The sequence below is a fragment of the Gallus gallus genome, chromosome 7 (assembly GCF_016699485.2).
Source record: "Gallus gallus isolate bGalGal1 chromosome 7, bGalGal1.mat.broiler.GRCg7b, whole genome shotgun sequence".
Classification (NCBI taxonomy): domain Eukaryota; kingdom Metazoa; phylum Chordata; class Aves; order Galliformes; family Phasianidae; genus Gallus; species Gallus gallus.
This window is the reverse complement of record NC_052538.1, coordinates 30735934-30751779: the sequence shown is the minus strand read 5'-3', so window position 1 is coordinate 30751779 and position 15846 is coordinate 30735934. Positions and strand designations below refer to the sequence as shown.

Below are 15846 nucleotides of genomic sequence, written 5' to 3'. Positions count from 1 at the left end.
GTTCCACAGAATCATCAATTATTGTAATTAATTTCATTACTTGACTTGGAATCTATTTCAAAAGAAATTTCCATGCTCGTGTCTTCTATTATAGCAAACGCTGCTTTGCAATCAACAGAATACTATTCTGGAAACTTAATTTGGTACACATAGAAATTACAAAAGAGAGAGGAGTAAAGGGAAACACGTTAACACCTTTAATTTGCCAAAAACAAGAAAGGCCATACCTCTATGTAATTCACTGCTTCTGAAGACTGAGTCACATGGGATGAAACTCATGATGCCACACAGCTGTATTTTCACGTCTTCGGGTGAAGACAGACCAGCACCTTTTACTCTGAATATTCTTGGTTTTGTTCAAATTAAAGCAAAACCTACCTGCTTATTTTAACTGTTACGCTGTATTTAACTTCCATAATGACTGTGAACCTAAAACTGAGAACAAATTCCACCGCAAGATTTTGTGGAGGAGAAATAGAAATGTTCTAAAACGAGAAAGGAGTGGGGAAAAAAAAAAAACAACCAAACCACCAAGATTAAATCTGCTGCCAAGGAACAACTAAGGCATCAATCCTCTGTGTTCTTCTGCTCCTAAGACAAAGACAAGAAAGTGTAAGTTCAGTCTCGGTGTTAGCTGCTGTCACACTGATTTATGACACACAGTGCACGCTGGCCCTCCAACATGACATATTGTCCACAGGAGATTCAGCACAAACCAAACTTATTCCCTTAAAAACATTGCCCAAGCCAATTTAACTCCAGTTTCTTAGGTGAAATGCTAATACTTCATCCACTGGGCAACCCAACCTCTCGTGGCTGATTTTCCATTTAATTCTATCTCCTCTGCACAAAGCACTTCTGGTGTATCTCCTATCTTTCACATTTTGCAGTATGCTGCTGTATTAAACAATCACTGCTTTCTTCAACAACAAGAAACAGGAACTTTGCACTTCAATCAGAAATAATTCTGGGGAAATTTTCAGTTCAAATTCAGTTCAGGTGCAAATGCATCAGTTACTTTTAGAGCAAAAAGTCCTGCTCTGACCTAAATTACATGAAGACATTGGTAGGGAATGTAGGAAGTTGCCAAACGGTTCAACTGTACAAGGATAAAACTTCTCATGAATGGCAGTAGTGAAAATATGCTTGTATGACACTTTCTTTGCCAGAAAACTTGCAGAAGAACTGAAAATCCAATGTGGCTACCTAGTGAAACTGGATACCAAATTACAGCACATGCCACAGGTTATTATCCTGGAGGGCAGCAAGGGAAATGGCTGTATTTTCTTTAGAAATAGTAACAGTATCCCCTTCATATGGCTGGTTTTTCAGACACTTTCCTAAGGAACCTGAGCTAGCAGCCATGCTGTACAGACCTGGTTTGGTACTTATGCACTTTTAATGAAATAAATTACAGTTGACCATCAAAACTTTCAGTCACAGCAAGAAACGTGTAAGGTAACCATGAGGTTTTCACTATTTGTTGACATTGGATATTCTCACATGTGATTGCAGCAGGCAAGAAAAAGAAACACCACAGTATTTTTATGATACTGTAAAAACACACTAGAATCAGAGGACAAATGTTTCCTATCCTGCAATTCCACCCTTTAGCGCTGAGTGGGAGGAAATCTGATCTTCCGAAGGTAGAACTGAGGTTAAGGGTAGCATTTTTGTTTCCAGAAGTTAAGTTTCTCACAAAGCAAACGAGCACTGATAGACAGAGCTGGAGGAACACACAGCTCAGCCGTGCCCTCGCATGCCACAGCAAGGGATCTCCCACAGTTGGTGTCACTGATACAGCAGCACGTGACGGAGCTCAGAAATAACCTGCTGGCATTACTGGATGGCTGCCTTCTGAAAAGTGTCACGCAGGGGCCTTCTGACAGTTGGCAAACTGTGTCATAGAAGAAGACGTTTATGCAGGAGCTGTTTATAGACAATGCATTACGAATTATATTCTCACAGACCAATTTCTGAATGCCGACATGCAAGGGGTATCCACCCAGGAATCGGATGTGAGCTGATTTGTTGACAGCAATGACAGACACTGGGTTAAAACTTATAACAGAGGAACCTAGCAGTTCTGAAAATGCTTCATGCACACACATGTACAGATAAATATAAGCAGATGCATGCATGAAAGATATATTCATGCAAAGGAACAGTACAACTATTACACCAAAGTAAAACATAACATACTTCATAGACCGACAATCAAAATTAAGTGACTATTATTATTTGAATATTTCACTGTTAGGCAGGCGACATAAAGACAAACAAAAGTTGTTGTCAATATTTCATGTCAGCAGTAAGGACTGGAATATAAATTGAAGGAATTAAAACAGGAGAAGTGCAGTAGTGCTCTATGCTGCCTCTTCAGAAACGTTACTGTATACAGAATTACTGCCCTTCCTGAGACCATTTACCTACCTAAGTGAAAATGGACCTTGTTTCATTACAGTGCCTTGTGATAAGATATGCTACGTTGCTCTTCCTTAGGCAGAGTTCTTCTGACACAGTCTAAAGCTCGCAAGCTCAGAGCTGGGGCATTTTTGGATCACAGAAACTTAGCTTGCAAAACATGAGCCAAAAATTGCCTTGAGAAACCACTATGAATGTAAATCAAACTTTAGTCTGTACACTGCTGTGTTGCTTATTTAAAACTTTTTTTTTTTTTTTTTTTAGGAAATTAAGTGTGAAAAGCCCTGGAAGCATCTTAACAAAAGGCTGCTCCTGAACAAGCCTTTACTAATATTGTATGTGGGTCACTCTGAAAGTAATGCCTCCTATTTATTCCCACGGAAACTACAACAGACACAAAGAGTACAATTGGATAGAGCAAATCTCAGCTACAAAGCACTATTTTTCAACATAGTCACCACCATTAGCTATGCATTTTTGCCAGTGATGAACAAGAGCCTGCATGCCAAGCTCATAACAATCCGCCCCAGTGGAGGTTCTCACTTACTATACCCCTTTTTCAAGGATAGCCTCATCAAACTTTCCTGTTTTTTTTTTTTTTTTTTTTTTGCCATTGTTCTGACTTTTTATATCCCCTTTTCAGAGGTTAATGACTTGCCTTTGCAGTATGATTTCTTCTTTCCTTTCAACTCAAGGCAGCTTCTTGGCCTGCATTGTACTGCTCAAGTCTTGTTCTCACAAGCCGTAAGCTAGCTTCCCTACTTACACCAGAAATCACCACCTCAGTCCCACAACCTCGTTCACATCTATGTAACTTTACACGGAGAAGTATTCACATTGGTCATATGCATAAACAAGACCTTGAAAAGGTACTGCAGGTAAAAGTGAATGTCTGACCTGAAAACATTTTTCTATCAGAGAGCTATCCCAATCCTTAGCATTTGATATTGCTGGAGCCTGCAAACAACACACATGCTCAAAAACAGGTTTCCCTCCCTATGTCTGATAGAAAGGTCAGCATTCAAAACACAGATGTTCCATTTTAAGCCAAATTCTGATGGGGATTTTTCTAAAAAAAACCCAACAAATGGGGCCAGGCTGCAAGTATTCCTCTAGCTGAGGCAATTCTCCAATTCTCAGTCAGTTATTTCTCCTGAAGAAGGGGGAAACAAAAATCTTTCATGTCTACCTTCTTTCATCAAATCTGGTTCAAAATATTTGAGAAGGGATGGGACCTTGTCTACAGCTGGACGTAATAAGAACAACATGTTCATTTTAAATAAAGCAGTAAGGTTAAACTTCAAATACTTTCTACTTTTGCTACTTAAATAGATCCAGCACGTACAAAGTGAGTAAACTGCATGCTGGGATATCTGTCCTTTAGCAGGACCAGGTAGAAGCAAGAGGAGGAGGAAGGAAAAGGAGGGAAAGTCTTGACAAGAATAGATATTAGAGCAATCAATAGAAAGATAATCCCTGGAAATTCATGAGTTTTAAAATAAGATACATTTTTCTTGTAGTAATCCTAAAAACCTACTAGAGAATATTCAAGCAATAAGCCTCCCATAACTCATATTTAACCTTTAGTCATGTAGAACTACATATTAAATAGCTTAGCAACTGCATGCTGTGTAAGTGCATTCAAATAACAGCAGAAACAGAAAAAAAGTAAAGCTACACCTCTTTTAACATGCATTACACAGCCAAGAACATCTGCCAGCTGACCCCATAATCCAATTGCCTGTTCAAAAGCAATCACAGCCTTAGATAAGAGCTCCACAACTTCTACATGCAACGCTCATTTTCTTTAGAAGACGTGGTAAAATGCACCCAACTAACACTTAAACAATTGTCAAACACTTAGAAGCATAAACTCCAAGAAATATCATGCAGGAATATGTCATTATCTCAGTGTCTATATAAATATATTAACTGTACTCAACTACATTTATGCTAAAAAGTTGTGTTCTGAAGAGACCAGAAAAACTACAATATGACGATGGAACTGATTCTACGAGGACAGTCTTCTATAAAAAGGTTTATGTGACTTAGTAATTATTTACACCAGTCAAATAAATTGTTTTAATTTGCAAATCGCCCTCCGCTCCAAAGCAGTGACTTTAAAATGGAAAATGGAGGGCTCTACAAAGCAACAGATTAAGCAATAGCAAGACCCAAGCTCAGGAGCAATAATTTTAAAGAGATAACTAAAAATAGTAGAGGAGATAATAAGGAAAATCTGCTGGCACCTACAGGAGTTCATTCTTGGTTTTCAGTTGTCTAAGGTCTTCATCAAAGCACAGAACACAATACAGCGTTGTCACCAGAGAAAGATAAGGAAAATCCTCGCACCAAGGTGACCCAGCTTTCTCATGTCTGATATCAAAGAAAAGTACTGTACTGCAGGTATTTAAACCAGATTATATGATTATGCAAAAATAATTAGAAAGTCATATATTAACATATACAGAATTCTGTAGTGTTTTGCTCCAGGATTTAAACACTGTTCACATCAGAGGAAAAAGAAGAGAATCCTCCCTACACTGGATTAAAGACGTGTTCAGCTGAGCTAAACATCAGTGCAGCCAGCTAATTCATTTTGCCATCTGGGCAGGGAACGTCCTCGTGCTGCAATGTGCCTAAGGAGTTCAGCACTTCTAAATCACTGCTGGAAGTCAAAGTCCAGTGGGTGCAGAGCGAGACTCCATTACTGCTCAAAGAAGTAGGAAGCACATGTGGAGCCAATGAAGAGAAACACACACACCTGTGTATATACCTGTATGTGCATATACACACACATACACATGGAGTCTTACCTCCCTGGGAAAGAGGCAAAAAGCACCAACTACCTTTATATTGCTACCATCCGTAATGCTGTGCAAGCACCATACACTAATAAACCTTACAGAGACGTGAATTCCCAATTTAGACAATTTCTTTCCTTCAATACCTTCTAAAAAGGTTTTTGAAATTAGTACATTTAATGTGTGTGGGAATAGGCAACGCTTTATAGCAACGTTACCTTTCATCAGAAGTAGTTTGCTGTGTCTGTGGGTAACAATCCTGGTTGTTTTCATTACAAAGGAGCTTATTGTTACCAAACAACTTATTGTGGGAATTCATTTTGCCTCTCTGGTGACCTCTCTGATCTATTAAGAAAAGCACTGAGCTATGGACAACACGCACTTTGTTGCAGTTATATATTTTCTTCTTGTTAGGCTACTGCCTATGAATTCCAAACAGTTATATGCAAAAGAAAAAGCATTTAACAAGTTTCTCACACCAGTAAGAATAAACTGTGAGGAAAACGACATGAGTAGAGAATCTGGTGGTATAAGTGGTGCTGCCTCCTAGGACAAAGCTGTGGCAGCGACTGCACGGTAAACACGATCCAGCAGCTCTAGCGCCTGCAAGCTGCTGCACAAATACTTCTTTGCTGTTAAAAGTCCTTCTACACATATCATGCAACCCATTTTTCATATATATATCTATTTCTACTCACTCTGCAAATTATACATAAATATATCAAGTCCCTTTGGCATGACAGTTTCCATCCTATTAATTAATTTTCATAGTTGAATTTGAAAGCAGTAAAGAACAGGCTAAACTATATAGTGCTTCATCAGTGTTAATTAGCATTACAAAATAATCAGTAAACGGAGGAAACCTCTATTAGTTTTGTAGATATACATATAGCATTAAAAAGCATTTAAACAGATGCTGATTTTTCTTAAGAGTAACAACTTAAAGACTATTTTCCCCTAATGGGACACTTTAATACTGAATATACAGAGATTAATGTTGAAGGGAACTCGTGCTGTGTCAAAGGGAAACGCTGCTAAAAATAGCAACATATATTTAACAAATGCATGTTTCTGCAGCTACCATCGTCCCAGAGAGAATTAAAGATCTTAAAAACATCCATGACATCTGAGCTCTCTGATATTTATACGCCATCCAGGTGGGATTGTTTGTCCAGAGCTTCCTGTGCTCTGGGAGATAAAAATTGTTTTTACATAAGAAATACAGTGCCTCAGGTCACATTCTGCTGTAACATGAGCACCTTCCCCTCAACCCTCAAGAAGTTCTAGGATTGCCCATGAAACTCAAAGCAAAGCCAGACCCCTCAGATTACTCCTATTTGTAACTGCAACGCCAGCTCGCTACCTAATGATCCCAATTAAAACTGCAGCAGCACAGTGACATTTCTGTTGGTGATTTAACACGCTCACCTGATTCTTGAGATCCAGCTTTGGGCAGGGACGGCCTCCACTGTAGGGCTTCTCCTTCAGCCATTTGGATCTGACTTTCATCCCTGTCCCGCAGGAAGAGCTGCAGGGGCTCCAGCTGGACCAGTCGCTCAATTTGCAATCAAACGGGCAAGGAACCGTGCAAGATTCTTCAACGTAACCTAAACCAAAGATTGACGACAGAGGTTTTATAATCACTCCAACTCATGAACTCCGATGCTCTAATGTCTGTCTGCAATCTGTATCATCAACTCCAAATGAGGACTTCTCAGAAGAAGTTTGGCTGCCTGCCAGCACGTTCCCAATGCAAAACTATGATATTATTTGCAGAGAAGAGCAGTGACTAAAACTAATTTCTTGGTTTAGTCCAATGATCACTAGGATGGCCACGATAAAGCTTATTGATGTAAAGAATGCACACTGACAAGAGGTATCTGTTGGGAAGCAGGCAGTAGACAACAAAGAGCAATTATCCCCACTGTAAGAATTTGGACATGACATATTCTGGAGAACTAAGTGTACTGAATTTTGTCATCCTCTGAAGCACAAGTTCTGCATCTGGGTGGGATGTCTTCCTGGGAGAAGCAAAGGGAACACACGACCCCATCTTTCTCCTGGTAGTTCTCCTCATACATCTCTGCAACTGCTTTGACCACTCTGTATTTCCTAAGTAAAATACGAAGATTTTGCTTTCAGCTTCCCCTGCCTTGAAGTGCTTCCAGGATCACCTCTTCAAATCAGAACTCCGGACAGCTGCGGGAGCAGCACCTTACTGAATCAAAACCCAACAGGGTTTCTCAGGACAAAGCCAGGCTTCCTCTTCACATACCCAGTTGCACAAGGGAAGAGAGATTTTGTAGAGCACACTCCAAGGGTGCCTGAGCCCTCGAGGTCTCCAGGAATGCCTGGCCACAGCCTTTGGCCAACATGCTGACAAGACCCTGCACATCCCCGCTCACTGCGCTATGTTCATTCTCAAGTTTCCATTACCTGGTTGACATGATTCTAAGCGCTATTAGATTTAAACAAAAAAGAGATTTCATGTTCAGCCACCAAAGTCGGTGGCTGCTAGGATCAGCCCTTATTACAGAAGGCTTAAGTCCTCTGACAGCTCCGGTAATTAAGGTAATGGAAAGAAAAGAACTTCATCCCTACCACATTTCTGACGTTACTCATTTTTATGTCCTTTCTGTTTGGTTTTCAGTCTCTAACCCTCCCAATGTAAACCTTACCTACAGAATACAAAATCAGCTGATTTAATTATGCTCTTAAGAAGGATTTCTCCACTCTCTATCAAGGTGACTGTCACCACAGCAGGAGAAAGCACAAAAATACATAATAAATAAGAAAGCAGCAGCAGCTTCCCTCCAAAACCTCTGGACAGGAGCCCTGAACAGCCAGGAAACACTGAAGTCGAGGCAGGGAGATTAGTCGTGCCCAGCAGCCGGATTTACCGGCTCTGCTGCATCCAAACCTGCTACTGACTCCAAGCCAGGACTGTGCTGCATCCTGAGCATCGATCCACAGCAGCAGCATGTGGATGCGCTCCTCCTTTCACTGTGGAGAAAAAGCTTTCAGACTTGGTTAGGCATCCCCCACCTAGAAAATATCCTCCCATCAAGCAGCACAAGAAATACTGACGTTGTTTTAGTAAACAGTGCCTTAAAAATTGCTGGAAACAACAGCAGTTCCCTCCTTCAGCTCAGTGATGCTCTGTTTCTTCTTTGGTTTCGTGCAGCACTCTCCTCCCTCTGCCTCAGCACGGCCACCCCGGCCGTCTGACAGCTGCAATCATTCCCCCCAGCAGCTCCTGCTGTAACTCTTTCCTACAGCTGCCCAGTTGTCCTCGTGCAGTGTGCGATGTTTCACTTTGCTCCTGCTTATCTCTGTGTGCTGCATTCCCTTTTCATCTGCGGCTTCAGAGCCACTGACGTTAGTGATATCATGATTATTTCCTACCCAATCCATGGCAGTGGTGATCATGTTTGGGACGTTTAAACTCTGCATGCTTTGTGTTCTCATCTAGCTCAGATTACACCCATGCACGCACACATTAAATATTTCCACTACAGAGTTGCTTTCTATCCAAAATGAAACTCACAGCTTTCTCACTAATATTCTACTCAACCTGCTTAGGCTGTCACTCAACGCGGTTCATAATATGTTATGATAAGTAAAAGAAATTTCCTCATGATAGATTCATGAGCGCCAATTCTTAGGGAGTTCTTCAAAGAGTTCTGTACCACCACCATATGAAATATCGCTTTTCCTTGGGCTGTATGACAGCCTGGGTAATTAACTCTTAACAGAAACAAAGAAAGTGCCTTGTTTAAAAGGAGGGTTAGACAGAGGGGTTATCAGCTTATCAGTGAAGGCAAAACAGGCTAAGCCTTTTGGTAGTTCAAGGCTTACCTCTACAATAAAAATGAAATAACATAAACAATAGGGAAATAAGAAAGAGAAAAGAAAAGTTTTAATAAACAAAACTGAAGAAATCTGTTCCACTTCACTGCAGGGAAGTGCTGCGGAGATCCCTCAGTGAACCAGAGGCTTTCTAAAGACTTCCTGATGCTAAGAGACCAAGCTACTGCATTTTGAGTTTCCTCACCCACATATATAAACTAAATTAAGTATACATAAAAAATAGCAAGCCAATAGAGCAGTAAATTACCTTTATGTCCAAAAGAAACAAATGTTCCATATTAAATAATGGTAAAAAGACAGAAAGGGATTATAATCTTCTTTCAAGACGTTCTCACAAGCTGTCATTATATCATCATTAACTGCTTGAGGTTTATCCTGTGCTGAGATTCCCACAATCAAAGGTTTCATTCAATAACAATTTTGTTTGCAAAAACATTTGTGCGATGAGTGCCCTCTGCACAGTTATATCATGCCTTCATTGATACCTTGTTATGAGAAACTAGAAGATATTGCTGTACTCAGCTCATTCCCAGCCCTTCCAGTGCCCATGAGAACGGGATATTTGGTTTTCTCTGTAGGAGCCATGCAATGGCCTGGCAGTGTCAGAAGTTGAGAAGAGTTTGGTTTGGAAACAGAAAGTAAACCTTGTCATGGCATTCCCAGTAGGCTTTTAGCATTGGCATGGTGCATAACAAATCACAAACGAGATATACCATTAACACCAGCTGTTAATAGCAAATTCTATGTGCTATTACCAGTGGAAGCAACAATAAAATACAATTACAGATCAAAACCAAAAAATATTTCTGACTGTAAAGGAATATGAAAAGGGAAGAACATAAATGTGTTTCTGAGTTACCGTCACTCAGCTTGGGAAGATTAACTCAACCCAGGCTCAAGCTCAGCCATGTTTGGTCAGTGTCATCCTTAAACACCTCACTCATCCACTGCATTCCCTGTTCTCTCTTCCTGTAGAACCTGGTACCAACACTTGCTGAGTTTCCAAGACCTTCTGCAGGAAAAAGACACACTCCTTTCCCCAGCCCTGCCCAGCCCGTTTCTCTGTTCTCTTGAAGCTTCCTTTAACTTTTTTCATTCCTCAAAATCTCAAACACCATTGAACTGAAGCCCCTTTACTTTAGAAACAACAGTTGAGAAACTCTGCAGCATCTGAACCAACAGCAGGCTGCTGTGTGTCACCAAGCTGGGGCTGCAAGCGCAGGTGAGATAGAGATGCAAACACCAATGCAAGGGATATTTAAGTAAGCAGTTGGAAACACACTACTGGGAATAGTCCTGAATTGGCAGGAAAAATTGTACTGGATGATCAAATAAGCCTTTTTCATGTTTAAGTGCTATTGTTTTACTACTGAGACACTGCCAACGTAATAGGATGAACAAATGCATTTACCTAGGCTGCCAAGCTCATTTTACTATTATTTATTCATTAAGAACAATGTTGCTCTACAAGCCACAAATGGAGCCTCGTCGCTAAAGCATCCATAATAAACAAAGTGCCCACAGAATACACAGGATGTACTGGGAAGGCACAAGATGCAACCATGGCTATTATTCTCGTCTCACTTTTTTTCTGTGCAAACCAGAAGAGATGAAGCAAGAGAAGGCAGACGAATAAAGCAAAGATGATGTTTTGGTGGGTGTTGGAGACCAAGGCTCAAATGCTTGGTGCAAAAACTATTATTCTTGTCTCAATTTTTGCTGTGCAACCCAGAAGAGCAGAGGAGGTGGCTGAATGATGGTCTGGGGATGCCACAGGGCTCAGGTGGAGGTGGTAGGAGACACAAAGTGATTGCACTGCAGCACTGAGAAGAGAGTTTTTGCAGTCGTACAGTTTCATTCCCTACAAGAATGACACAGGTCACACTAGGCACAGCCAGCGAGGGGCTGCAGCACCCTTCCGTGTCCCTGTCCACATCTGCAAGGAGACCCTGGTGGGGGGAAGCAGGCAATTAGGAGGTTTACAGGCTAATGGGAGACACTGACATCTACCTGATTGTTGTACTTCCAAGTGATAAATTTGCTGAGGGTGTAAGGTCTGTGCACAGTGTTAAACAAATGTGCCAAAAGGATTCCAAGAGGCTGACTGAAAAGTGTTTTGAAAATAAACAGCATTCCTCCAGCAGCTTTGGAAACAGATGCACTTCTAATTGAATTGGCTTTAAACTCATTTGTATCCTCTCTAGCATATTTCATCATTTCAATTAACAAACTTCTAGCAGTACTACCCTTGTTAGTAAACCTTGAGGTACTTCATAAAATTCAAGGTCATTACCAAGAAAGGGACAATTCTGTGCATCACCGCGACTGCCACTGGTAATAACACAAGTGATTTCCCTTGGAGCCTCCAGGATAAAAGAGATCACCTTTCAGCAAACAAGGGAGAAGCAAAATGGACAGTGACACTGAAGAAATGTTTCTAATTACACACACCAAAGGTAGTGGGGAAAAAGAGTTGATTCATTTTCCTATTAATATTTACCTTCATTTGGTAACTGGCTGTGAAGTATGTAGAATAACACCGGTAAATCCAGGCAGCACTGAAAGTCTAATAGCTAAGGACTTCATTAGCGAGACCTGGTGGACCATGGCACCCAGTGAGCCACATTCTGCTGTGCTGGAGCTCTGGGATCTCCTACAAAGCAACCTTGCACTTTAAGTCAGGTGAAAACAGCTTTGAGAACAGACTGCAGTTAAGAGGCTGGCTCTGCCAGCCGGGCATCAGGCTGGGGTTGCTCCAGCAGGTCCCAGCAGATGTGAGCAGGGACTGCCAGCACGCCAGGAGCTATGAGAGGAGCTCCTTGTCCTAAGCAAGCTCGCTCCAGGTGCTTAAATCCTGCCTCAAGGGCAAACATTATTAACAAATCTGTGAGTCTTAAAGTTTTTAACAACTTCACTTGCATCTGAACAAGATGTAGTATCGCCACAGAAAAAAATGTTTAATCTTTCCTTTTCCCCTAACATCCAAGGATTTGAGGCGTTGTATGCATTATTAGTTTGCTAGCCGGGGAAATTTAAGAGATAATCTAATGAATGCATTCATTAAATGCACAACCAACAAAAAAAACCCAGCAGAAATAACTTTTACATTGAGTGTTTTGCAAAGCTTGAATAATGGACCACCTTAGCTAATTTATTCCTGCTTGCTCTTCTCAACAATAAGGCACACGCTCCCTTTATCTCATAGCAGACTGATTATAGATTCTAAATAGACCAGAGAGGACTTGTAAAACATGCTGGTAAGTTTAAGTCATCGTTATTGTTATTGAAATTCATCCAAAGGTTGGTTTTATTGTTCAATTTCATGGCCTCTATAAATCCTGACAAGGCGGTCGGGTTGATGCTGACTTTGCGTTATGATTCCTAATTTCCTTTGATTTTGCATTTCCTTAAAGAAATTGCAAGCTTACACCTTGTCTTAACTATCAACTGTAATGGCTGCTATATTTAATCTGTTAACTAAATAAGAAAATTTCCAATAATTAGCACAACCCTTGTAACAGATTGCGAAACAAACTGAGAACCCTTCCAGAGAAGAGAGATTCATCTGCTGCCTTCTGAGTGCAAATAAACAGGACCTCGCTGTGTGCACTCACCTCGCGGGGGACTTCAGATGCATACAGGCAGAAATTCACTGCACAAACCTGGGCTCCAGATCTCAAAGCCAGTCATGGCAAAGATCCCTGCTCCCCTGCAGTGGAGGCAGACTGTCTGCTTGGGAGCCCCAATGTCCTAGATAGTCTTTACACAAATAAAACCCATGCACTGGGATCAAGGGTATTAAGGGTAAAACCTCAACTACGTTTTCCTTTATACTTTGCTCATCACCCTGCAACTGGGAAAATCATCTGCTCTGTCCAAGCAAAACTGCTTTTTTTCTCCCCGGTGTCTTTAGCCTCTGTATATTAGGAAAAAAACCCATCCTATTATATTTTATTATTAACTGTTTAGCATACATGGCTTTACAGGTTATTCAATTCATAGCAGAAGCAGATATGGCAAAACCAACCTGAGACAACATTTACTTTTTATTATTATTATGAGAACTAGATAATATAACAAGGCTGTTTTTGAAGGCAGTACACACATCTGCAATACATCATGAAGACAAAATTAAATTGTCCAAAGAATGTCAAATTCCCCTTTTTCTCATACAGCTGACTTCTCTCAAAGGCCCAATTCCACAGTAGCTGCAAAAATAAATGCACTTTGCAGAGTGCTCTGAAGAGCAATATAGACTTGGGCTATTTGGACCGAGTGGGAAGCATCTTCCAGAGCCAAGGGTCCAGCCCTGGGAGAAAGCTGCTGCCAAACGGCACCAAAACTATCTGCCCCCATCAGTAAATCACACATGGCCCAAAGGTCAATGGTTTCAGGCTCTGCTGGAGCACACTAAGAAACTCAATTTCTGAGTTCGGGACCCTCCACGGAGAGCATCTTTCTGCCAGTTTCCAGACATACGACGTCAGGCATTGTCAACACAATATGCCACCTAATTTCAGCTGCCAAGCTATGAACCGAAGCCACGGGCAAGCCTCATTTAGGCAACTTCGCTCAGACAACTCTATGGTTTCCATTTTACGGAATGACAAATGCTGATGCATTTCCTGGTATCCTGATAACTAGCAAGAACTGAGCACTCTGACACTGTTCCTATTTCGGACAGTGCAAACCACCGGATGACTCTGCAGAAGGGAACACAGAGCAGTCAGAACAATTTGCAGTAAATATTATCAACGAGGCTCATGACTGCATGAGCAAAAGCTGACTTTCTCTGGAGAGGGCCTTTGCTCCAGACCTGGTCATCCTACCCCTGAAAGGCACTGAGGAGCTCCTGAGCCCACACCGACCTCTGCAGCCTCCCTCCCCGCAGCCACAAGTGACACAGTGACCTCTCCAATCAATACATTTAAATCAATACACCGCCTTAATTCCTTCTTGCCTCATTGATGCTAACTGAGAAACCTAACTACATGCTTTAATCATGCTTGTGATGTTTTAAAAAATGTCATTAAGCATTATCAGCCTCAAGGAAATCTGTAAGTGCTTTTCTGAAAGGCACATAACTGCTGCAAGGTCCAGCCCAGGCTCTCCTGGTAGAGTACCTGATGGAGGTACTGGCTGCATTTCCTGCTCCCAGATGTGACCTTGATACAGAGACACGGACACAAAGACATTTGACCTTCTTAAATAAAGATGAGCTAAAAGAAACATCTGCTAGGAGCAGGCTTTTAAGAAAAGGAAGAGTCCTGCTTGTTTTTCACAACTTCAGCACAGGGAGAGCAGCACAACTGACTCAGATGATGGAAAACATTGAGATGGGAATAGGACATTTTAATGATGTAAGTATGCCCCAGCACAGAGTACTGATGTAATGAATTGCTTATAGATTTTTTGTTTCAATTTTGCAGTGTGACTCAGAGCACTCCAGTTGTGTACTTCTCCTCTGCTGGAGCATTTTCTGGCCAATAAATTCAGACAGCAGCAGAAAGCCATGTGATCTTGTTAAGTACTGCAGTTGTTAGTAGGCACTCCTCTGTTACCAAGTACGAACAAGGTCCAAGATCTCACAGAGGGAATCTGTCCACAGTGAGTGTATCAGGAGCCTTGCAGACCAAGCTCTTCATCATTTTATACACCACCCTCACTTAACAACTCTGGGGGATAAAGAGATTTCAAAGTGTATCTCAGACCCAGGCATAGACTAAGGAAGGATAACGACTCAGTTACTCATCAATATCATTATCATAATCCTTAGAGAAGATTGGGCTTAGGTTTAAACTTATCTGTGTTTCCTAATTCATGCTCATTTCTTCAAAGCTTCTAAACTCAGCCACAGTAACGTTTCTAAGTTAGTCTCCCAGACTCCTTGATCAGGCAGACAACATTAGGCTCCTTCAAAGCCCTCCACCACTTGGCCGTACCCCCATTTTGTGCTACTCTTATTGCATGCACTGCACCAACTCAGACACTGAGCTATGTGCAATAAGTGGAATTCTTTATTTTGTAGGACTTGTTCCATACAGTCAGAAACATATGAAGTTGCCTCTGGATATCATCAGGCATTAAACCTTTTAACACCTACTGGAAGCTTTACAAACCTACTTATTAGAGTACGTAAAGGCAAGCAGGTTAAAGAACATTGGGAAAACAAACCTTGTAAGACACATGAGCAATTCTGTTAATGTGTATGTCACTTCCCAGCTCAGTTGCACGTTGTTCAAAGGGATCGTGAAGCCCTCCTTGAGCAGGAAAAGTAGAGTTTTTAACACTAGAGTAAGCTCACTAAGAATTTCACCATTCATGAAATGACTTCAGTGAAAACAGCATTTCTTCATGCTTCCAGTATAAAATATTAAATGGAACAGTACATAGGAAGTGAAAACTGTTAATTCTTCTACAATAACATTTTACTAGAGCTTTGCTTTATAACAGGCCATACTTGTGATAAATGTGTTACTAAGGATGAAGAGACAGACCACATTTCCAAAAGACACACTTATTACAGAGTACTGCAGAAGTCAGTAGCAGGCTGCCCAGTGCCTTAACTTGCTATCAAAAGTGCCCAAAGCCTCTGATAGACTATTCCCACACTGAGGTACTATTTCTACACCAAAAGCATTCTCAGTTCCCATGGAAGAGCTTTAATCAAGCTGTCAAAACTAGAAAAAAGTGGCCCAACCTAATAATAGAAACAAAAGGCAGGATCACAATCAAGGCTGAGCAGAGG

General features: G+C 41.1%; 1 protein-coding gene across 13 annotated transcripts in view; it reads right to left on the bottom strand.

The window, feature by feature from the left end:
- THSD7B (thrombospondin type 1 domain containing 7B) overlaps positions 1–15846 on the bottom strand; it is a 481009-nt gene that overhangs the window by 67823 nt on the left and 397340 nt on the right. For all 13 annotated transcript variants that reach the window (XM_046944128.1, XM_046944125.1, XM_046944127.1 and 10 more), the window contains one exon: positions 6657–6835. In XM_046944128.1, the coding sequence (XP_046800084.1) occupies positions 6657–6835 (179 nt within the window). The remainder of the gene's footprint in view (positions 1–6656; positions 6836–15846) is intronic.